General features: G+C 40.8%; 1 protein-coding gene across 1 annotated transcript in view; it reads right to left on the bottom strand.

Annotated features, from left to right (window-relative positions):
- LOC308067474 (uncharacterized protein C14orf132 homolog) overlaps nucleotides 1–24,832 on the bottom strand; it is a gene marked incomplete at its 5' end in the record, with an annotated part of 61,972 nt that overhangs the window by 10,487 nt on the left and 26,653 nt on the right. Inside the window, one exon of the mRNA XM_080396348.1 lies at nucleotides 11,237–13,674. Coding sequence (XP_080252474.1) covers nucleotides 13,450–13,674 — 225 coding nt within the window. The 3' untranslated portion in view covers nucleotides 11,237–13,449. The remainder of the gene's footprint in view (nucleotides 1–11,236; nucleotides 13,675–24,832) is intronic.

Raw genomic sequence — 24,832 nt, 5'->3', positions numbered from 1 at the left:
ATAGCCACTGCAACTGTTTTAAGTTTCCCAGTAAATGCTATGCAGGTGTCCAAATGATGAATATGCATCTGAAGTAGTTTAAAGGTTTTCATGGCTTCTCCTAGCAAATTTTTCCTATAGGAATGACTGGATTGGGTGACTTCTAAATACCTTCCCTGAGTTGAAGTGAGATTCAAAGCCAGAAGCCAGCAGAGAGAAGAGTGAGACTTCTCTTTGCACTGAAAAAAAATATTAATTTCAAATACCTAGAGCCAAGTGATCATGCTTTCTTAAGTTGACCAGGAGAGATGGGACTGCAAAATGACACTGTAGTACCCATTAAGGTGGGATATGGTATGTAGAACTCTTCAGCTGACTCACCTTGGCATCAAGTTTCAAGACCTGGTGCATTAATTACTACATTTTTCATTTAACCTGAGCTGTTAACCCATGTGGTTAACCACACAGGTCCCATCATTATTTGAATTTTTTGAATCTTGCAATCTATGCTATAAAACCCCATCTGCAAAAACTTCAGGGTGATAAAGTAATAATCAGTCCTTAGGTTGCATCACTGGTCAGCCTTGAGCACTTTTGGGTGAAGGTGGGTGGGATGAATTCCTAACCAAGTAGTTGAGCAAGACTAGGGTGTATAACACTCTTCCTAAACAAGCAGTGCCCTGGTGTGCAAACTAAAAAGTAACTTGATGCACTCTAGTGATGTCCCCAGTCTGGCCAGGTGAGGACCAGGACTGTTCCAGGTGTAATGCGTTTCTCAGCCCAGAAGCAGTCTACACACCTCTGCCAGGCAACAGAAACAAGGCAGAAGGGCTTTCAGATGGCACTTGGACAGGGACCCTCATGCAGAGAAAGGATAGCCTGAAGTTTATCAGCTCCTGTGCTCGAACTGAAAATAAAGGCAGACACAAAAGAGGGAGAAGGGTTTTGAATACCATTTGTATGCTCTTCTCAGCAAAGCGGAGACTCGAGATATCCATTCTGGCAGCTTTTCAGTGGAATTTCAACACTGGTGTGAGCCAAATGCATGAGGAATAAATTAATGTGTTTGTAGGTTTGCTAAATAAAGTGGCAGGAGACAGATGCCTGCACTGACAAGATACTAAGCTGGTTATGAAAATTAAGCCATGTTTTGCAGTCTTTGGTGCTGTGAAAAGCTCACAACATTAAGTGGGAGGTGCACGAGGAAAGCCAAGTGAAGTCCATTGCCTGTGTCCATAGGGTAAGTAATAGGTCATGCCAAAGTCACTGTTGCCATTGAAGTGCCAGTCATAGAATTGCTTCTAGGCTTGACAGAGCTGCCTTTCCAGCAGCCTACAAAAAGCACAGTCTGTCCTTCGAGGGGTCAGTCAGAATAAAGCCTTCATGCAAAATTTGCCTTTCTGCACTCTGGAACTGTTTGGAGTTTTTCTGAGGCTTTTTTTTTTTTCTTTTTTTTGTTTGTTTGTTTGTTTTAAATCTCGCTATTGTGCTACAGTTTTGTCTGTGGGATGTGCATGGAATAGGCAATTAACACCTGTAGTACAATAATCTCCCCCTGATGTTAGAGGCTTTTTTTATTTCCATTTGTGGAATGGTCCTGCACTCTGGCTTTGCTGATGTGATGTAGTGGCATTTTCCCTGGCTCGTATTATGCCATAAGAGGAAATAGTCAAGTGGTTTAAGAGAGAACGTTATCCTCATTTGTATGCCAAATTTGCTCCATTGTTTTTGGTTTACATTGTTTTTTTTAAATATAATATAGGGCTTCACCACTTGATTTTAAGTTTATTCTTTTCCCATGGTTCTTTCCTGTTAAAACACTCGTGTTACAATGCAAGTCCCTTACCATGCAGGTTTGAAGGAGGCTCTTCCTATTTCCCTGTAGTGACTCACAGGGTCCATCTGCACAGAGAAGATGGGGTAACCTACAACCGGTAGTTACTCTGCAGTGGTTTCCCAGGTCAGCTGTGTGTGCTCCACTTCGAAGGGATGCAGCCAGTCTCTGTCCCAGCAAGCCATGAGCAGCCCCATGTGGGAGCTGGCACGGTGCCCTCCTTCCCAGCCCCGTGCTGCAAACAAATCCACGGAAAGTGCAGGAGTTTCTCATCAGACTAGCCCTGCTGTGGTTTTCTTTAGCATTTGTGAAGATATCCTATGCTGTTCATATAATCAACTGGTTTGAAGCAGAGCTTTTTAGACCCCTAAGTAATTTTCTCTTGACACAGCTGGTTCCTGAGACAGCTCTTTCCCACTTAGCATGAATTAATGTATGGTAAGTACGTGAGCACGGGAATGCTCAAGGTCTAAATTAAGGGTGGCTCTCATCTAACCTAAATCAACCACACTGGGGAAAGCATTCTTAATCCCAGCACTTGAGCATGTCTGATGAACTGTTTTTATCACAGAAGAGATATTAGTTTATATAAATAAAATCAGTGTAATTTGACACAGTGTGCTGTTCATGTATTGATAAATTTAAAACATTCCTCAATTACAAGATTATATTGTAAGTTTTAGCGCGTGAAAGCTGTTTACAATTATGCTGTCGCGTTGTACTGTACTAAAAATGCCCCGATTCTTGTCATATCATAGGTCTCGCAACATCTTATAGATAAAATTGAAGCTAAACAAACCTATTCTGAAACAGGACAAAATATTGTGGGTTTTATATTTGCTCATTTGTTGGTTTTTTTTTTTTTCCACATTTAGAATGGATTTTTTTCCCCAAACCTGCCTGAAGAATAGCAATTCTAGATTGCAATTGGAAGATGGAAAAATAAAAGTTTTATGTAGTGTCCTACAATCAGAAGTGAGGCAAATGGGACAACAACTTTAAGGATTAAGTCCTAAGTATCCTTGAACTACAAAGGAAACAGGAAGGTAAGGAAAATTCTTAAATGATCCAAGTTTGAATCTTGACTTTCAGAGATTCCAATCAAGTTGCACTTCAGAAGATGGGTCCAACTAAACCAAAGTCAAGTCAATACATAGCAAGCAGAAAATAGTAGTAAAGCTTGCACAGAAGATAGAAACTCTTTTCTTTTGGCTAAGAGAAACTGGTGTGGTAATATAAACTTAAAAAACCCAAAATCATGAGGCTTTCAAAGAAATTAGTGGGTATTTTGATTTACCGGAAGGTGAAGGAAATAAGTATTTTATAGGTACTTCCTTTGCATCAGCTGTTATCACAGAGGAATTTGGAGAATATATACTCAGTCTTTTCAAATAATAAATATTAACAGAGATCAAAAGAATTTGGGTATTAGCACTGAGTAAGAAAGGAAACAGTAGAAAGATTAAAAAACCCAAAACGAACAACAACAACAAAAAAAAAAAAACCACAAAAAACTCTCAACCAAAACAACCAAAACCACCCCGGTGCTCGGAAGAAGAGCTGAGCTTCTGAGAAAATTCTCTGTTTAAAATTGTTTGCTACACTGGAGGCCCAGGGAGTAATAAATCACTTTACTTATCCTTTAAGGAATTGCTAGGGAAATGCACAGCCCAGTAAACCTTGCTTCTGTACCCAGCTGGCATCTGCAGGCATAAACCTTTGTAATTCAAAACACAAATTACAAGAAGAAAAATCTTCATGAAAGGAGCACCCTTCATGCCTCTAATGGGCAAGGATTCTCTGAATATGTAAATTAAATGTGGGAGTCAGCTGATTTCGTGTACTCAGGATTATAAGGTGCATCTTTATGAACTGCAATACAAACTTTGCATTGCTTAGCTCAAAATAAAGCCTTTACAAAAGAAGGGCCTTAGTTAGCTCAAAACAAAGCCTTTCTAGGGAACAGCATTAATGAGTCCGGCTGGCGGGTGCGGGAGGACAGGTGAGCTGTCATTGCTGTGATCCCCACGCCGGGGCTGAGTCGCAGTGCCATACCTGCACCAGGCGGGAGCTGGCAACTTCACAGCGTGGTGTTCTCAGCCCACCGCCTCTCAGAAACACTGCGGCATCTTGTAAGAACTCAAAGCAAAAGGCAAGCTCCTGTCTGATTCCAATGTTTCTGTTATCACAGCAGGCAATGCAATGGATAGCAGGCTGTTTATAAAGGTAATTCATCAGCCCCCGTGTAAGATGTGTGCATGCTCCAGTTAACACGATGAAGTTGCTCAGTCATTCCAAAGTATTTGAATTAATTAATTCTTTATCGTAAAGAAAACTGTAACATAGCATTAGGCAAAGGAAAACATGTCAGTTGAAGTGCTATAGTGGACAGGCTCTCCTGGGCTAAAAGGCTGATGTTCTTTGTTGTAATTAACATTTACCAGGTACTGTTACCATCCAGTTTGTTTATATAGATAATGCTGTGCAAATAAATAGTGCCAGCAATTTCAGTTGGTTTTATTAGTCTGATCACACATAGCTAAATCTTTAAATGACTATTCAACAGAAAATTCTCTTCATTTCTAAATTATTCTCATTTCTAATTATTGTGCAGAATTTAGAAAGGAACAGAACTGAGATCTCTATGATTCCATAGCTGCAATGGAAAAATGAAATATAATTAGATATGGCTGTAGTGCAGCCGCTGTACTGCCTTACTTTCTGATGAGTGAACTCTGGAATATGGTATGTTGCCAGATTGATAAAGATTGGGACTAGAAGAAAACATGTATATGACTATTTTTTTTTAATTATTTTTTCTCAGACTTGCTATCAGGATTGGCGTATGCATCTTTGTGATGTTCTGAGTTTGCTTCATTCAAAGGTAAGTCAAAATTTTATTTAAAATTATGCATGAGAGGTGACTTAGTATATCCTTTTGTCATTCCTTCAGTAGATCTGTTCACACTTGCCTCATTGGATCCCTTTTGGAGAATCATAAGGCATGTGATAATCTACATGGTGTATTGTATTAGGAAAGCCAAAGGTTTTCCTTCCTGTTGCCACTGTGGGCTTTTATGAAGTCTGCTGAACATCCTACAGTAAGGAGGGATGCCTCCCTCAATTCCCAAAAAGCCCTTGGAATGGCTGTCCTAGGATGAGAATTTGGGGTCACAGTCACAAAATCATCCACACTGCACTGTGGGACAGGATGGTCATGCTAAACTGAAGAGAGAACTGGGAGACAGCAGTAACACAATGGTTCGTGGTATAAGGGCTTCTGAGTTTATGTCTGAAGAAGTTGTGACATCTATTTTTGGCTCCAAGATGTGCTGAGACACTTCTTAAAACTTTGAGAGGAGGTGAATCTATTTCTGTAGAAATAGCCACAGTGTTTGGTTTGTGCCATATATGCGATAGAGATGGTTTCCCAAGGCTGACAAATCATGCAGATTTGTAAATTGCAACAAATTATTAGTGTCAGTGTACCACTGGAGGTAATAATTAAATAACTGCAATTAGACTTTGGAATACTCTCAATTAAATTTAGAATAAAATGAAAAATCACACGCTGCCATCAGTTTAAAGAACTTTATCCAAAAACACAACTTCCATCCGATGTTAACAAAACTTCTCATTTTCACCACAGTTAAAGAACCAGCACTAAATACACACATAGTGACAGCAGTCAATAACTGGAAAAGAACAGAACAGGAGCTTAAAAGAATACATTTCTGTTGACTAAATTTGCTAATTACAGTAGACTTAGAGAAAACAGGGCATTTTCAAAGTTTTTCTCTTTACAGAGATTTGCATTTCAAGAACAATGATTACAAGAGTAAAGGGTTTTCTTTAAACCAACCCATATACTAAAACCAAAAAAAAATAATACAGAGAAGCCCTGAAAACCTGTTAGTGTACAAAACAGGGCAGAGAGAAAGCACAAGAGAATTAAATTGTCTAGCGTTATTAAGAAAAATAACAGTGCAGACAAGGGCTCCTGTAAAGCTGTTTTGTGTGAGCTGAAAGATGTCATTTCCATATGACTGTGTTTTTGCGTGAAGTACAGATGCTTTCAGAAGTGTCACTATTTAGCTTATTTTTGAAGAAAAAAGAAAAATTAGGCAATATTTAAGTTAACTGAAAAACAAATATTATAGGCTACCTCACAAAGCTGCTACTGGATTTATTTACATTCGTTTAAAATTTCACTGAGACTTTGCACTCCACTCCTTTCAAACTTCGTAACTTCAGAACTGAAAGACCTCTTTGTTAAGGAAAGAACAAATATTTCTCAGGCTAGGCGATCAGACAATAGAAAAAATAGTGCAACCGTTGCTACATTATATACCCTTCGAGCATATCTATCAAAATATTCAGACTTGGTTTATGTTACCTTCTTATTTAAAAAAAAAATACAGTTATGCTTTCTTTCTTTTGATTAGGAAATTACGGACATCTTTAGATATATTTTAAACAAAACCCCAGCAACCCCAGAGCTAGTCCTGCATGTTGATCCACTGAAGCAGACGAGAGAAGTGCAGAAGAGTGTTATTAATCCAGTTGACTCCAGGTGGAGGCAAAGGTCCCTCTGGACGGGGCAGCTTGCAGGCTCAGGGACTCTGATCACCCTGTGAAGGTGGCAACTGAGGCGAGTTTTAGGCCTAAATCTGTAAACAGTTCAATCTTTTCTCATTAGTGGGACTGAACTCCAGAGGAAATGCGGTATCACCTTTAATGACTGCAGCTCAGGAAACTCCCAAAGCAGTGCCAGAACAAGCAGGGAGCTGTGAGGGAGGCTGCCCAGCGCTCTCGGTCCTGGCCAAGACATATGCTTCCTTCTGCTCACCGTGAGATTCGGAAATGCCCGGTCTGGCTACAGCAGCTTGGCCGTGCATCTGAGAACTACAGGTATGACTACATTTGCAATGGCTTAGCACATTGTTGTTTTCCTTTACTGACTAGGCTAGTGTTTAATGGCCTTGGCCCTACACTAAATCACGTGAAGCTTTTCTGTTCTTCCTACTACCCTCTTCTACTCCCCTTGTCTTACCCCAAGTGCGTTACCACTGATTCTGATGTGCTAGAAACAACCAAGGACTTGGGGTTGGGAACAGCTCAGTAAATGCTGACTGCAGAACAGTGTAGTATTTGTAAAATCCAAATTTCTAAAAGGTAGCTTTGGGTTGTATGGATATTGACAATACAGTTATGATGCTTCATGGCCACATCTTACTCTTCTGCTTGGGGGAAACACTTTGCGGTTTGCTAAGGCAGATAATGATTACAATCTTCCTACAGGAAGAGACCTTATATTGCTGATCTTTGCACTTACTGTGTTAAGTCCTTAATTATCACTTACTGTCAGTGAAAGTCAGTCAAGGAGGTGGTTAAGAAGGGCTGAAGAACATTGCTGGCTTCCAAATGCTCACACGCTCTGATGCCAGGGAACAAAAAGAACACAGAGAAGACAAGGGGAGAAATAAAATAAAGGCAGAGAGACGTGGTGATGACAAGGGGTTTACAAGGATGAATGCAAGTTCACGCCAGGTACTTTAAGGAGGAATGATGCAGCCTAAAGGACTGGGTAGTGATTTTTGAAACATTCCTGAGAAGCAACTTGTCTCTGTCCTCAGCCTTTCTAAAGTCTGGGTAGTAAGATCCCCTTTGAGACCTACTGGCATAAAGCTGTAGAGTAAAATGAGGCAATACTACTGTACAGATGATACTTGACTCATTAACTTTCCATGCTTAAGAAACTTAGGTGATTTTTTGCTGTTGCAGGGAGAATAAGCAGAGCCTTGGAAGGTAAATCTTGTATGTATACTGCCAACATGGGAAGCTTTTTGAGTATTTTCTACAACTGAAAAATATCTTCACTAGCAGCCTGCATAGGAAGGATAGAATGAGTGGGAAGATGCTCCTAAGACTTTCTCAAAAGATGGAAACACCATTCCATTTGTGCTCATATGAAAGAACATTTGCCTTAGTACCAACAGATCAAGTCTGCCTATGACACTCAGGCAAACCTGCCTTCAGAGGCATGTCCTTGAGGTGTTTACATATGTGACAGGTTTGTGTTACCAGGTTTACTTTCTTTTCCAGTTCCTGACTGTGTTGCTTTAATTCCCAAAATATGTTACTGCAAAAGTAGGTCTGGTCATATTGCCTCGGTGTAAATATTCTGGTACAGGCCAGAATGAGATAAAATTGCCATGCCATTTTGTTCTTCAAAGGCACGTATTCCCCTGGAGTCTCCGAGGTAGAGAACTGGACACCTTCCTCCTTTGTGCCTGAAGGACCAAAACCTAAAACGGGACATGGCTGGTGCCTAGCTGTTTGCAGTTCCCTGCGCACCCAGAGAAGAGCACAGCGGTGACTTAGTTTTCCCTGTTTCCAATTGGTAAGACACAAAGAGGGGCTGTATGAGGAAACACAAAAAGTTAGTGTCAGTCTAAGGGCAGTAGCAGACTTTAAGGCCTCAGGTTGCTTTAATTTATTTAGGAAGTTCCCAGATCAGGAGCAAAGGGCTAACTGCATGATATATCGTCCCTATATCTACCTTATGTTGGCTGACCAATGTACCAATAACAACGCACCTAACAGTATTAATCTCTGGCTCTTCTGCAAATGGAATAAATGCACTTGTTTCCCTGAGGATTAAAAACTGTAAGATGGGGAGGGACATGCTGTACCTGATGGTTAGTTCACTTAAACTCAGCTTAGACGGTGCATCCAGGCAGCCAGCACAGCTCAGAGGGGCAGAGCAGGAGTTCATGAAATGCTCAGCTCTGCCTGTCAGAACCCTGATGTCTGACATTATCACCAGGGACCTGCCTGCCCTTTTCCTTTCTGTGCATTAACTAGATGAAATCCAATTCTCAGAGCTCTGAACTCTCCAAAAGCACAGAAGCATTTTGACCTGAGATTCTGGGTTTTGGCCTATTTATTGCAATAATGGAAGTCATCCTTAAAAAGAGAGTAATTTTCCAGATTCTGCTCTGTGATTAGCCACAGGAAACCCAGTAAAATTACACTGGATAAACGGACAGAGCTATGTGAAATTAATAACTCTCAGCAGCCTGCAGAGAAATGTGAAGAGGATATTAACAACTGGAATTGTTTGAAAATAAGAAACTAAAAGCTTCTAATAATAGGCAAAATATATAACAACCAATAGACTAAGGGCTCCTGTTTTCATTTGGTCCCAGAGACAAAGGCGTATTTTCCCCTTTATCTTCAAATGGATGTACAGGATAAGACTATAATGGCTGGCTGCTTCTATTTACTCTTGATTTGGGACTTGTTATTACAGGCTGCTCTGCAGTTGGGTGGGATGCTGACTGCCCTCAAGTCCCATTGCAAACAAGGATTTTGGAGAGGGGATCTTATTACTTCTGAGATATCTATTACCTTACTTGCCCACTCAAATGGCTAAATACGTTATTTCTAGCAGACAAGTCTCTCTGCGACTGTTGCATCAGTTTCAAAATTTGTTGTTCGGTTTTGCAAATATGCACATAAATGCATCCTCCTCCTCCACTGCATTTTAGGAAGATGTTAATGCTGTGGACAAGCACAGACTCCTAGCCCTGCAGATAAAACTATAACAGGAGTAGCTGTTCCCCACTCGGTTCTCCTACCTATTGCACCTACCTCCATAATTGTTCAGCATTTAGTCTTTGCTGTGCTGGCTGCAGAGTTGCCATGTCAAGCTGCTGGCTGCTTAGAGCAAAACAATTAGCATTTAATTACTTTATGAATTATTGTATTTTATTATATTATGAAAACGGGAGAGGGACTTTTTACAAGGGCATGTAGCGATAGGCTAGGCCAAGGGATAATTTTTTGTTGCCATAGATCCCTAGAGGCCATGGCTAGAAGAAACTTGTTAGGGCATCCAGTTCGTCTCCCTGCTTCCCATGGATCTTTAACTATTTTGCAGAGCACATAGAGTATGGCTTCATGTGTTCATACAATGAAGTTTACAACATAGATAGAGGTCTAACACTGCAGATGGAAAGTGTTTTTTGTCTGTTACAGAGCAAACTCCAATCAGGATCTTCTAAGTGGTATCTGTGCTAGATGCTTTCATTTAAAGCACAGATCTTCTACAAGTTGAACCCTGCTATCATGCTGATACAAAAGCACAGAGCTCTCTTCTGCTTTTACCGAACAGCTTCAGAGAACAGGTCTGGGGAACGTGTTTGGGTTTACCAGTCACCCCTCAGTGAGTGACAGTAGTCATCTAACTACTGTCAATTGGACATCCTTGCTCCAAGGTAAGGAGGAGCTACAGCACTCCAAGTCTAGCTGTGTTGATGGTTCAGGGTATAATATATACCTGCATGAAGAAGCTATAACTTTTTTCACAGACAACACCTATGAAACATCCACTATTCGTCCACTTCTCCATTCCCCTCTGTAGTTTCTCTGAACTTAATGACAGATGAGTCCCCTTTTTCAACAGTTGAATTTAAACCTTCCCTAACGTCCCAGAACTAACCTCCCAGAAGATGGAAGTGGTTGATAGTGGATGAAGCCAGAACACAACATCCAGAAACACAGTGTGCATGTTACCACTATCAAAGCAGATCGTAGTGGGCAGAACTGGTTCAAACTCTGATTTAGGAATCTTTAATACACCTGACAATATTTTGTATAGTGTCTCGCACGCAATATCCGTGTGCCTGCATCCTAAACCTATTTTTTTCCCAGCAGAAAAGGTGCACAGTTTAGCAGTTTAGCTATGAGACAGGAAAAGCCTGTATTTGCTGCCTGCACCCATTTTGCCATGTCACACTGTCAAGCCAATTACTTTAATTGAAGTTCTGTCTGGCCCTTCTTGACAGCTTAGCCTCTAATGATGAAAATATGTATGACAATGATCTGGATGTGGGAGGCAGAACTCATTGTTTTCCAACACTCCTGCTATTACTATCAATTTCACATGAAAGTAGGGCACTTTCTTTGGAAAAAGCAACACAAAACCGTCTCTCTGTTTCTTTAGCAGAGTGGTGGTTCTTTACTCTTCCCGCTCTAATGCTCTTCCTCATGGGTGAAAAATTTAGTCCGGTGCTTTGGGAGAGAGATGTAAACATCACTAATTGCACTAAGATTAATATTCTAGGAATTTACACAAAGCACACCATTGGCAAATTCATTAAGCAGTAGAATAATGCCATTGGACAAATACCATAGTGCCAAACTGGTTTTTACCACGGTGGAAATGTTTTGCTCTTCATGCAACAACAGTGCTTGTAAGATCTGGATTAACTAAAGACCCTATGCAAACACTGAAGAAAAAAAAGTCCACGAGTAATTGGCACAATTACAAAGGCAATAGGATATCAGAAAATGGCTGGGGACAGTACAGTACATTAAGCAATATTTCCATGGGTCCTACATGTTTGTACACCAGACCTTGTCCTGCTCATTCCTTCCAATTCTGCATTGGAAACTTCTCTGTAGCCTTCCAGTCTTACTTAACAGCTTGCTTTCTGCTCAGTGAGAATCGGGAGGAGTGAAAGAAGATGAAAAGTACATAGTTTATGCAGCTCCCCTCTTTTTTTATTTTCCTCTGCCTGTGAAGGAATGAATAGCTATTTTAGGACAGTGAAAATCATCATTTTGGTATCAGTCTTAAGACTACAGCTATTTTATTAAACAGAATTTACATTCTGTCCTGCTGATCTTCCAGAATTGGGCTGTTTATACTTTTTTCCAGCACAGATCTCATCTGTCCTCAACCATTTTCACAAAATTTTGCCTCCAAACAGGGAAATAACTACATACACAGAAGCAGGTAAGTTCAAGTGAGTTGTCATTGTTTTTCCCATCCTCAAAATAACTTTTGTTTCTCTTCTCCCCCCTGTTAGCTCCGTTTGCATCTTTCCCAGCTTTAAAGGCCAGTTCATAGAGATGGAAAAAAATAAGTATACACAATGACTACTGAGCGGTTATAAATACTGATTTGGGGTATGCTGCTTTGATTCAAGTAACTGTCCACCAGCTCTGCTGGAAAGTTAGTTTAAAGAGAAAAGAAGAAAATTCAAACCTCTCTACACATTCAGTAGCTCTTAGTCCAGTGGCAGGCAAGTGTCAAAAATAGTCTCTGTCCCTGCAGACAAGGCTTTCTGGAATTAGGGTAGTAACTGTATGAGACAGAAAACCTATACAGTACATGCAGACATAGAGGAAGGATTTGTCTACTATTCTCAAAGTGCAGACTTTTTATGTATTTGTGTTTATTTTTTAAGGGGAAGAGGGAGATTTCCAACAGAGGCGATTTTTTTTTTTTTTTTTTTTTTTCCCCATCCCTCAAGATTCTATAATCTTTGAGGTACGGAAGGCTACAGCTTCTTTTGAAAAGATACAACTCTTGTAAAGGAATCACTCATAGGAACAATGCAGTGAAAATATTGTCTCTCATCAGAAAAAATGCAAGTGATAACTGGAGTTTATCACTTGCCTAAAGCAGGCTATAAGAAAAGCACTTCCAGGAGCCTCATCAGAATCCACAGACATATTAATACTGAAATACAAGCACTTGTGTATCTGTCACTTACTACCTTTTTTGTGCTGTTTCTATCCCAGGACATACCTGCCTCTTGCAGTCCCCCTCTCATGAGCACAGAAGTGTCCAATCTTTCTTCCAACTCTATTTTTCTCACAGACATCGTTCACTGTTAACTAGGCTTCGCAATTTCTCCAGATTCTTCTGATACACTGATCAGCTTATGAAAGTCCATGGCTTCTGCCGGAAATCTGGACTGCAGTGAAATGAGCTAAAAAGCATGGTATTTGGCCTTTGTTTCCTGAAAGGGACACATCTACAAACCTGCAATCCAATACCTCCAGCCAGAAATGGGCGCTTGGGCTGCTGCTCTGTTTAATGCTTCCTCCCCTGGAGTGCAGAGCGTCTGCAGACCAGCCACACCTCGCACCAGCTGTGCCTCCTCCTAAAAACAGCAGGCAGGTTTAGCATCAATTCACAGATTATCAGATCCAGTAGCTGATACTGGAAGGCAAGTGTTGGATAGCATGCATCTGCCTGCCACAGCTTTAAGACTCACGATTCTGAACCCAGCCTAGCAGTGTGTGCACATGCTGAGGACTCGCACATGATGAACCTGGACTTCATCAGAATCGAGCCAATGCTGAACGTTTAGTCCATCTGGAAAACTAAGACATCCAGCAAACATGACAGAACAATCTCATACAATGTTATACCACAATAAAAAACCACACAAAAAAGCTGACAAAATATGGAAGAGCTGCTAGAAAAATCTAAACGGTAGAAAATAAGCACTTTCTATATACATCTCACTTTCTCTTTGTATTTACTATACCCACGTTGGTCTTCTTTGTATTACATTTCTATACAAAATTGATATTGGCTCTGTTCTCAATTAAAGCTCTCTTCCATACAATTCGCAATTGCATTCAAGCTGTCTGCCATCAAGATTCAAGATGATTAACTTGCATTTCATTTTCATCACTGGGGCAGCATTTAATCAACAGGTCCCTACCTATATGTATTTATATAGATATACATGTATATATACACACATACATACACGTGACAAATACTGTTGCAGTTATCCTCTCTTCCAGTGTTTGGAGTGACAGTCATCCTAGAAGGTGAAGGCATACACCACTCCCACAACCACAATATTTCCAATTGTTGCTATTATTGCAATCCATAACAATATGGCATCATTTGAAGAACGAGATGTCTCTTCTGGTGGATTTGGCATGGAAGAAGCTGCATGGACGTTGGCTGATGAGTTAAACAAGGAGTACTCCGTACTAAAGTCCTCATTGGGTGAGTCCATAAAGGCTCCTCCCATAACAGGAAGCTGTGAAGAAAGATACAGAAAAATTAGATGAAAGCTAGTATCTGTATTTGCTTTGTCTCAAAGTCATTACAAAAGACCGCCCAACAGCAAACCTGCAAATCTACTGAGATTTCATGGACGTGGTACTAGTCTGTCAGGAATACCACAGACACACACCTCCCAGCATTTCTGTTAGAATCAATATTACTGCAGAAAAACTATGTATTTTCCATGGACTATACATAAGAGCTAGCACGCAGGCTCCAAGTCAACCTAAGTAATTATATGCATTTAGAAAGAAGAGATACAGCTATCCGCAAAGCACTCACATGCCAAAATTTAAGTTTACAGCAACACAACTGTTTGGTGACTACCAGCAATGGTATACTGCCATAAGGCATCAGGCAAGCACGGCAAAAACAGGATACAAAGAATCTTCTTTTAAGTATCACTCAGCAGTGAACCCTTGATTTACATAGACATCATGCAAAAACACATGAATTGCAAAAGTTCTTACTGTAAAGCTAACTTCACTTGCAAAACACACCATTGCAATGCTTCAGGATTTATAAACCTACGCAGTGGAAAACTGCAAACTGGATTTTGAAAGGCTCCATAGCAGTGAAGTAAGTGGCAGATTTCCAACACTTCTTCCACCCCAGGCTTCTCCTACTGCGAAGGACAAAACTTCTTTGGTACTTTTAGTGGATTTCTCAGTGATACCAGGAAAAGTTATCAGTAAGACAGCGGTTATTCAATACAGGGATATGGAAAAGTTAAAGAAAAAAGGAAATGTTTAACCTTGTCCTTATACACATTCCAACACTTCATCCTAGATCACAGCACATATTCTTTACGAGTCAACAACTATTTTAACCTCTATACAGAGGTGTAAAATTACATCCTTCTGCAAATGTATGGGTTCCTTATTAAGGCAAGAGAAGGATACCTACTGCAGTATGAAGATTATCTAGTACTAAAAAAGGGTCCACACAAAAGCTTTTTGCTTCCATCCTTGTCCCTTGTATGTGCCAGAATGCAGAGCTGGAAGTCTCCCCCAGCTCACCGAGTGCAAACTCCACAGTCTCACGCAAGTAGCATTGTTTCAGAAACAGCTGCAGAACATCTCCTTCATATATCTATAAACACTCAGGGCACACACTTCTGAATATCATGTAAAAAGCCAAAGATGTGCTCAGCAACCTCAGGAACAGCAACTGTTATGTACTGCAGGGAGAGCACGAGCTCTTCCTGGCTGTTGTAATGCCCGAAGTCTCTTCAGTACTCTAAATTGCCAGAGGACTGTAGTAGGTAGGTTTACTGGGCGGGGTGGGGGAGAGGAAGACTACACATGGCAGATGGACATGGGAAGCCCAGAGCCATATGTCCAAATCTCTCTGCCAGCCTGACCAGAAGGTAAAAAATCCATCATAGCATTGATGACGTTTGATCTTCAGCAATAAGTAAAACCTAGACATCAGTGCATCCTACCTACACTTTTCTTTCAGATCTGGTAGAACTCCAGAGCTTCAAGGAAAAAACTCTGAGAATGCTCTCGCTAAGCAACACCCTTGCTGCAACACCAACCAACCTTTTCTTCTCCTTCCATGCTGCTGCTGTCACCTTCTAACCTTTGGATGCAATTTTAATCTCCTGGTTTACACCCTACTTGTAAGTGCTTTTGGGGTTTTGGCATTATTACTCTTCACCTTTCTCAACAGGCTTCCTCCTACAACTGAAACCCTGTCTCTGTAACAACAAAATAAAAATCCTTCCTGCTACTACACTACTAGTAGTACCATCATAACTTTGAAGTCACCGTGGCCTATGAATAACAGAGGAATCAGTCTTGTCTTCGTTCAGCCACATCACAGAAGGCTGCTGTACCATCAGCCTTCAATTACCGTGCCCGGCACTGACCAGGCTGAAAAATTAATCTCTTTTAACACCCTGTCCTTCAACTCCCGCATCACATTTTGACTCTCCCTGTAACCTCTCCCTTTGGTACCAAACCACACCCCTCCTGGCTGTGTGCAGCTGTGCTATGGAGGGTGCTGAACAGCACAGGACTTGAGGATACAACACCTCTCCTCTCCACAGTGGTGGCTGCAATCTACAAATTGGAGCAAAGAATTTGAGAAGCTCGAGAGTAAAGGAAATAAAAAACTTCTTTTGCTCACTATCCACAACATTTTAGAGAGCTATGAAACACGGACCCTTTCAAAGCTGACTGCTGAACGAATTTCATCTGTACTAGAAAATATCATGTCACATTCAAAATGAAACAGAGAATGATGAATGACCACAATGGATATGTCATACTAACTAATCCACATTACATAAACTTAGCTTTGAGGTCAAATATGGTTAGACAAAAGGAGACTGCAAGAAACCAAACAGGAAATTGCAAAAGTAAAGTTTGATACATTCTCCCTGCATCAAAGATTTCTGCTGCCAGTTTCAACACCAGAGTGTGCTTTAAAGAGAGCAATAGCTTCTATTTCACATCAAGCCCAGCTTAATGTTTTGAATCCAATTCCACTGGCCTTTTTTGTTTCTTGGAATTTGATAAGGAAAACATTTTTCAGTTTAATCAGTATTTTTTTTAATGTAGAAGTTGCCATAAAAAGCAATTCTGACTTCAAACATAAGTGTATTTATGCAGTGATGCTACCAATTAACAGCTATGGAGACACTAGTCAAAGATTTTTGCAGCAAATGACAGGCATACATTTACCACAAGGGCAGCAAAATGCTCAGTCTGAGGTGCATGCCTCCTTAGCAAACCATTTTAAGGGTATCAGCATTTAAGATTGTCCACTCTGCAAAATCTTTCAACTTGAAAAACCATCCAAAATATAGAGGTGCACATATATGTGCATGTGCCCAAGACAGTGGAAGGTCATGAGCACTGTTCTGGTGAGTGATACCTGGTTTTGGGGCCATCCATTCTGTGCTCTCAGTCAGCTACTTGAAGTGACAAGCTTCTACCCTGTTAGTCCACCTGGTGCTGTTGCAGACGCAGGGAGCATCCATGTAGCAGCACAGCTACACACCACACTGCAAATGATGTCAGAACTGAATCTCCTCATACCGTGCAAGGCTCAAGCAAGCTGTCTGCACCATCTGAGGGGAACACATGGTGGAACAGCTCATCTGAATCTCCGAAAGGCTTGCGGTGACCTGATATAAAGCACTGACATTCAGCAGCACCTGGCACAGGCTCTTTCTGTAAAATTCACTTCCAATTTTTCTGTTTGTAGGTCAGTAGCACTTTGCCACAGATCTGGAAATAAACCTTACTGCCAATTTCCCATTTGCAGAAACTGTCTCTTAATAAATGTGTATTCCCCGCTTCTCACTGCTAAAATGGCCTCACATAAGGGCGCAGGAATGGCCATATGGTGTCAGACAGAAAGTCCATCTCCCTTGTGTGTTAGCTCCAACGGTGGCCATAAATAGATGCTTAGGAAAGCCAGAGCACGCCAGGACAAGAATGTCTGATACTACCCCTTACCAACTCCCCACCTCCAACTGTTCTCAGCTCAGAAAGTTCATAAGCCAGATGCTCTTACAATGGATTTAATAGCTCGCAAAGAATTTTGCTACCACGAACTTGTCCAGCCTCAACCTGAGCTCATCTAAAGCTGATCATCCTTCTCAGCCTGGCCTCTTACTGCCATCTAACAGTCAGGGTTGCCCAGTGATCAGAGTCACATAAATCATCCCTGGGAGATATGCTCATCTCTCCACTGGAGAGAGGGAAGCACGGGCGATTAATATCAACTGGCAATCTATCTTTTTGGTAGTTTAACTTCAGTGAGATGAATCTCATCGCTCAGTCTTGATGTCTTTGTTCTCCCAAAAGGTACTGTATCTTCCCTCTGCAGTCTTATTCAAGATATTACATTACAGGCTGCAAGACATCCAGACCCGACACTAATGGGAGTTGCAAAGTGCCTGTGATAAACAGTCGACTAAGGATAGAAAGCCTGCAGTGCTTTCTGTGCTTGCTCTGTCTGTGCCTCTAAAAAGCAAACAGACGCCAATTCACGTCAGCCAAAAACTGCCCCCATGCCACTGCCATTACAGCTACCTGCAGTCTGGTTTAGCCTCAGAGGATTTTTACAGTTCAGGCAAAGCTGTGCAGAGCCTGTGCCACCCTCCCCAAGGGCACTGGGTGAGGAGGCCAGCACAAAGGGTTAACTGGGAAAGGCGACAGTGAGTGACACAGCAGGAACAGATGGCAAGGGGGAATGCTGTAGCACTGTTCGGAAATGAAACTCTTTTCCTAGTGACTATGTCAATAATGTTAAGTAGTGCTAATAGTACGTTGCTTGCTAAATGGTTTCTGGGACTGGCAAAGAAAGAATTGAAATCATTAAATAGCAACAGGCAGAAAACCAAACAGCAAAATGTCAAGTGATAATGAGAACACCTACTGTGCTAATATCTCCCACTGACATCCAAAGGGATGCTTTAGGGTCGCAAGGAGAACAAGGGACTTGAACAGTTAAGTGAGACACTTTCTAGTTAGCAGAAAAATCCTATTTTATAACAAAATGATTCACATCAAGGAAAAACAACATGTCAGATGCCAGTCACTGATACTCTAAACATGATAGCTTTCTTAAGCAGCATCACATAAAATCCATCACTCAGCAGTAACACTGCTCCCCGTCTTTGAGAATCAGGTGTCTGTCATTTTTTCATAGTCAGCTACAGTAACACTATGCTCCTGCTACCTTATTGGGAACCCAGGCTTAGCACAGAGATTTGAAAGCAAATCTTCCAGTAGCCACTTCCCAGAAATTAGGAAACCTCAGCAGCAGCTTTCATGGCTGTGCGGTACCTTGGCCCTGGCTTCAGCACACACCACTCTGGGAATGGGATGCTGAGAAGTGAAATGTCACCTTGGCTCAGTTGTTTTGTAAAATCCCCGTTGTTACTTTCAAATATATAATTTTTCAGTGATTCTTTTTGGTTAACTTTTAGGTGGCATATTTTTATATGATGGCATATTCTGAACACAAAGTGAAATTATTATTTCCTTCTGCCCTGGCCGTGTGTGATCGCTGCAGTGCTTATTTGTGCCTGAAAACCCTCTAGCTGCAATCACAAAACAATTTAACACACTTGCCAAAGATGGCAGAAACAGACAGGTTTGCAAAAGCACCATAACCACATTTTTATTCTTAAGCTTTTTTTAAATAAATATTTTGCCCTAAAGAGGTACCTCACATGACCAATATTCTCCCCACACTAATTCTCTTGTGTCTCACAGAAACATGCAGCTAAATATATTCTCTTCATCTAAAGCATGCACTATTATGTAAATGAAGACATCCTAGCTAATATTTATTTACTGGTAATATCTAGGGAACCAAGTTCTTCCATCCACCAGAATATCACGCTACTACTTACAAAGCAAACGTTGGGTACACAGTGACAATCAGGAGAGTTATTTCATGTTGACTGCATGCATTAGTTTAAATGCACTAAACCCCCACACAATCAAAATTAAAGGGCACCTAAGGCAATCTAATTTAATTAGATAGGTCTAATTCTGAAAAGGGAGGATCCATGCAAATGCTTTATACAGTTAACTTTAAATTCTCATTTCAATAAATTCAGATCCTTGTTTCACACTGAAATGTCTCAAGTTGACAAGCCTAGGAAAAACAGCAGCTTATTTTCAAAATACAGTTATCAAAATGTTCACCCTACCAGTGACAATGGAAAGTTTTCACTCTTAACTTGAAAGCATCATGATTTCACCTGCTATTTTTAATCTTGTCTAAACCTCTCAATTCTATCAATCTCTTCCAATTCATGATACTCCCAGACCTGTGTATTACTTCCTCCTCTGCTTTCCTGATTCATGCTAGGCTAGATACAATGTCCTTTCGGACAAGCTCACTGTTCAAAGTTGTTCCCTATTAGCAGCATCTCAGATGCCAGAGGTCAGAGTTTCAGCCTTGCCACTGAACCACACCGAGTTGCCTTGACCAACAGGTGTCTAGTTATTCAGAGGAAGGAACATCCAAAGATCTTCCAAGACATTCCAGGACCCTGCAGCAGACACTTCAATTCTGAGTTTGCTCTTGGCTGTAGAAACTGGTTTCCCTTAACTAAGGTGTTCCCACAGGGAAGCGAACTCAGCTGGATCTTTGTCCCTAAGCACAGCTACCCCTCAAGTGCCTTATGTGAGCACATGCCACGTGCAGACTGGAACACCTCTCTGTGGAGCTTTTTCTGCTGAATCAGCTGCAAGAAACAGTGTAAATAACTGGCACGAAGGTGTTTTCACCTTGTTTTTTTCACTCCCATATTTCTGCATAGGTAGCATCCAAGATACCCTAATGATAAACATTCTGTGATTCCATTCCCACGATTTACATCTGCCTAGTGCCTTCTTGAGATAGCTTTTATTATTTCAAAGAACCCTACTGCTTTTAAGCTATTATTCTCAACCAACTGCTGTTGGATTTCATCTTCCAAGTGTGGAAGAGTGAGAACAAGCAAAAGCCTTTTTATTGTCGACACATCTCAAACAGAAACAGAGGAGGAGTTTCTCATCCTACCCCTGGCCCCAAGAATTCCTCCTCTCTTTCCAACCAATGCCAGCAATGCTGCACCAAGGAAAAGAGCAAGCTTTTTCAACGTTGAACAGAAATGCGAACAAGCTGTATGAGCTACAGCTCTAAGTCACATGTAGTTTAAACCATTAATGTGTATACTTTAAATTGGAGGGGGTGGTGAATATCACAAGTGTCCAGGGCAATCAAGCAGACATGCTTTCAGCTAATTCGATGTGCCAGGAACAACCACTCAGGCAGCAGCACTAGCTGACCTTCCACGTAACTAATAAAAACTGAGGCTAGCATCCTATTGTGCACACCATGCTGAGGAAGCAGAAGATGTCTAGGTCCCATTGAGACAGTTACAGCTTTCATGACACATGCGCATAGAAGAAAAAATACAGAGGGAACCAGAAAGGTATTTATCAAAATGGAAAAACTCAGCAGGGGGCTATAAAGCTAACCATCATTGTTATCATGAGTAGGAGCTATTCAAATCTGTTTACAATTTCCAAAGCTGACAAAACAGAAGACCTTTTCACACCATGTATAATCATACTGGGAAATTCACAAAGAACAGGAATTCCTTTACACATAATAGCAATGTGCAGAGCTGTATCGGTTTAAATTCGAACACGATTCTGAATGGGTTTCAAACACCAAACTTCTGAGTTTAAACTCTTTAATCATATGTAGAGGAACAAGATGCTGATTATACCACCTATTGGATGGTTTCTCGCACAACTTTCTGATATTTTTGGCATTGGTAACTTCAAAGCCAAACTACTGGGTTTAACTGGATTTACATGGTCTGATCATGTAAATGTGACCAGTTCCTTTGTGGTATCAAGATCCTCTATTACAAAAACTAACAAACCAACCCCATAACAATGCAAAAAAAGAAAAACCTGGGGGAACACTGCCTAGGGCATATTTTGATGTCCCAATGGACAGCTTTGCTCGAAAGATGCAAGGTGCTATTACTGACTGGGAGCAAGTACACAGCTACACAGTATCAGTGGAAGTTCTGGTTATTTTTACGCAGCGAGTAAGTGGATCTTTTATCTGCTGGAGGACAAGGAGGAAAAGAAGAGTAACACAAGCTGGTTGTAATGGCACTTCATATCTGCAAGAGGAAAAGATATTCCCACCACAAATAGAAAAGTCAAATGATGAGGTGTAAGTGGAAAACCACACAGCAGAGCTCAAGAGTGAGTGTACAGGAGAAACCTGAATGAAGTCTAATCCCATTTCCCAAAGTGAAAAAGGGCTGCACGTGCCCTCCTGCATCATGACCCTGGCAGCCGCGTTCATCTCTGACAAAATGTCAATGCCTCATTATCAATTTACTGTTGTGGCCAAGGCATCCTGGTAGCAGAGAAAGGGCTAACCTTCATATTGTTTTGATTTTCCTTCTGCTCCCTCTCCCCTAGCCTAACAAGATGCTTAGGCTGTTCCTGAGGGGTAGGGAGGATGGGAATTGGAAGCCATTCACAGTAATGAAAGCAATGACACAATTTCAAAACTAGAACTAGTTCCCGCTGAAAAATTGCTTAAGTCACTAGACGTCAGGCATGGGCAAAAGCAGTGATTTTGTAAATCACCATATCCTTCAGTATTCAGTAATCAAGATGTTTCTCACAAACGGTAAAAGAGTTTCAAGGGGCAGGTGTTAGGGGTTAGACCTAGAAGGATGTGACATTTTGGACATCATCTTGTTCCTCTAGAGAAAAAATAATTACAAATTCCTCTATGTTGCACATGCTGACCACTGTTTAAACCAAAACCCAACAGCAATAAAAAAAATTGTGCATGTTAGCTCCGATCCCTGCTACACAGCCCATGAAAAATTAATTGGCTGAGGTTTAACTAAACCACACTACAGGCATAATATAGTTTAGCTCGATTTCCTCAGAGAAATTACTTACTATTCCATGCAGACTCAAAAGCTTTCAAACTTACATATGATATATTTTACACAGTGATGGTTGTACTACAAAGACAAGTCAGGATGCATTTGCCTATTGAGGGCAGTAATCGCTACTACTGCAGCACTGCTGTACCTAATGACACACTATGAATGCCTCATTTCCAGCATCTTTGAGATAGCCACCTGGAATCTGTCTTCAAATATGATAATGTAAGAGTCTGGTTAGTCCTCCCAACATAATGCAAGCCCACTGGGAAAAGATTATTTTATGATGACTTCCAGAGATTAACTCTCCCATGGAAAATACTTGCAGGCATCCAAGAGAAACCCTTAGAAGGGTAATTAAAACAATTTAATAAGTCATTATTCTATAATGACTACTTTCCTTAAGCTTATATATGCTGTCAGACTCCCTGAAAAAAAAGAGGAGAGAGAAAACTGGTAATGATGGATGCAATTTTATTTTGGCTATACATCATTTTAATCCAATATTCTTTTCCTCTTAATTTTTTTTTCTTTCCCTTTCATTCTCTTGTTGCATTACTTTCTCACAAACAAAAAAGGGGGGAGGGCTGAGGTACATTGACAGAATATTTAAAGTATACCTCTCACATCTTATTTAAGGCTATTTTTGTAAACATTTTTGCTTGCTTAGCCGGCAACCAGTTCAAGGCATACAACAAGCCTGAGAGTCAACAAAAACAATGTATTCCAGTTGAGATAGACAAAAAAAAAAGAGAAAAAGGCAACACAGCTTTAGCCTTCTTCATGCCTGGAGACCTTAAGGGTAGTGGCTGGCATGAAGGTCAAGTAAAGCATACAGAACAGCTTCTAGGAAGAAAGGAGGACTGCCAAATGTTATCCCTACTGCACACACTTCACTTGATAGAATACCAACATCTGGCAGGTTGCCATACTTCTTGATCCCATCAGGCAAATCAGGCTCAACATATGGCTTGAACAACCCATAGATTGCACATCCCCCTCAACTTATTCCATAGTGCTTCAGTAGAGGTTTGTACCTGAAGAAGAAAATAAACAATTTGCTTAAAATAATTTAATCCTATTCTCTTGCAATTTTGTCTCATAAGTGAGCTAATTGCACAATACACAAGAGAATAAAAATTAGTGTGAAGAAATGTTGACAATTTGTTAATTTCTAGTATTTGAAGAGAAACATGCTAAGAAAAGTTTCTTCCAACATAACTATTTGTTGAATATCATGAAGAGACTAAAAGCTTGATCACATGTAAATCTTGAGTGCTTAAGAACTCAGTGCCACCAGGCAATTATTTCAACCATCTTCTAGGATTTACTGTCCCCACAGCTGAGCCCAAGGAAGAGAAGTAACGTGTTTCTCATCTACTTCAGTGGAAAGTCAGCAGGCATAACATGAACACATTTCACAAACGGCTTAAAATAAGCCTGGATCACTTTGCTTTGAAGTATAAGAGGAGCATCCATACAGGACATTTCACTGGCTCTTTTGGAAGAGGGCAGAAACCTTCATCAAAGTGTGAGAACAGCCATCATCAGAGCCAAACATTCCATATGTTCTCGCAAACTCAGATTCTCACAACTAGGTCTTGCCCCTGTACTAAGACCATCAAGGGATGATTAAGTGTGGCTGAACTAGAGAGCAGCTGACGACATCTTTACCATGCCAAACAAAACCAGAACAACTAAGCCATCTGTGTTTGTGTTTAAGACTGTTCAAACAGTTCAGAGCACATGACAGAAAAATATAATAAATTATACATCGATTCTTTCTAAAAAAGCATGTCTATATATGTGTAGGCAAAACAGTACTTCTTAGTGGCTGACATATGGACAGGATGGGCACAAATCAATGTATAATTTATTATACTTCTATTTGTAATTTGATATTTGTGCTTTGAACTCTTGCAGTTGCTGGGGCTGAACAGAATAATTAAAGACATGAATATGTAACAGCTTTCCTTAGGAATGATTTTTTTTCCTACCCAAAAGTGATTTCTGTAAAAGCTTGTTCAGTTATTCTTGTGTTATGAAAGGCTGAGCAGGGAACAAAGAAAATAAAGTCTAAATGTATTATATCTGCATTTTCCTCCCATCTTATTCAGTTGAATCTGAATTATGGTATCACTACTGGCTTGGAGACTGGAACAGTTCAGAAAGAGCAATTCAACATCCTCCCATGCCTTATAGAAGATGAGGTTTGCACTCCCCTGGTGTCTTAGATCTTAGGGAGTTTGGAGCAACATTTGGAAAGTACATAAACAGGAGAGAAATCTTATTGTTCCTGAGCTTGACAGCTGTTCCCGAGTCTGACACAATTCAGGTACGTAAGAAATAACCACCACCAGAACAGCACACCAGTTGAAAAGCCTTTCACGTAAAGGGTGTTGAAAAGCAGTCAGAAAAGGGCAGGCTCCAAGGTCAAGCAGGGTTTCCCCACAGCCTGCCAGCCAAACCAAATACACAGGCTCTTCTGCAAACCTGAGGTTCTGAGGTCTCCCAATGGTCAAAGCCACAAGACAACAAAACAGCTAAGGGATACCTCCGTGCTTGAAGAGACAAGGTTCAGACTGAAGCAGGGAAGTTCACCCACGTACCCTTAGATTTATACTCACTTGCACATGCACACACGTGACTACATGCACTATTTTGTCATGGTATCTTGCACCTA

The sequence above is a fragment of the Falco punctatus genome (assembly GCF_963210335.1).
Source record: "Falco punctatus genome assembly, chromosome: 7".
Classification (NCBI taxonomy): domain Eukaryota; kingdom Metazoa; phylum Chordata; class Aves; order Falconiformes; family Falconidae; genus Falco; species Falco punctatus.
The sequence above is the reverse complement of the archived record's forward strand: the minus strand, read 5'-3'. Positions and strand labels throughout refer to the sequence as shown.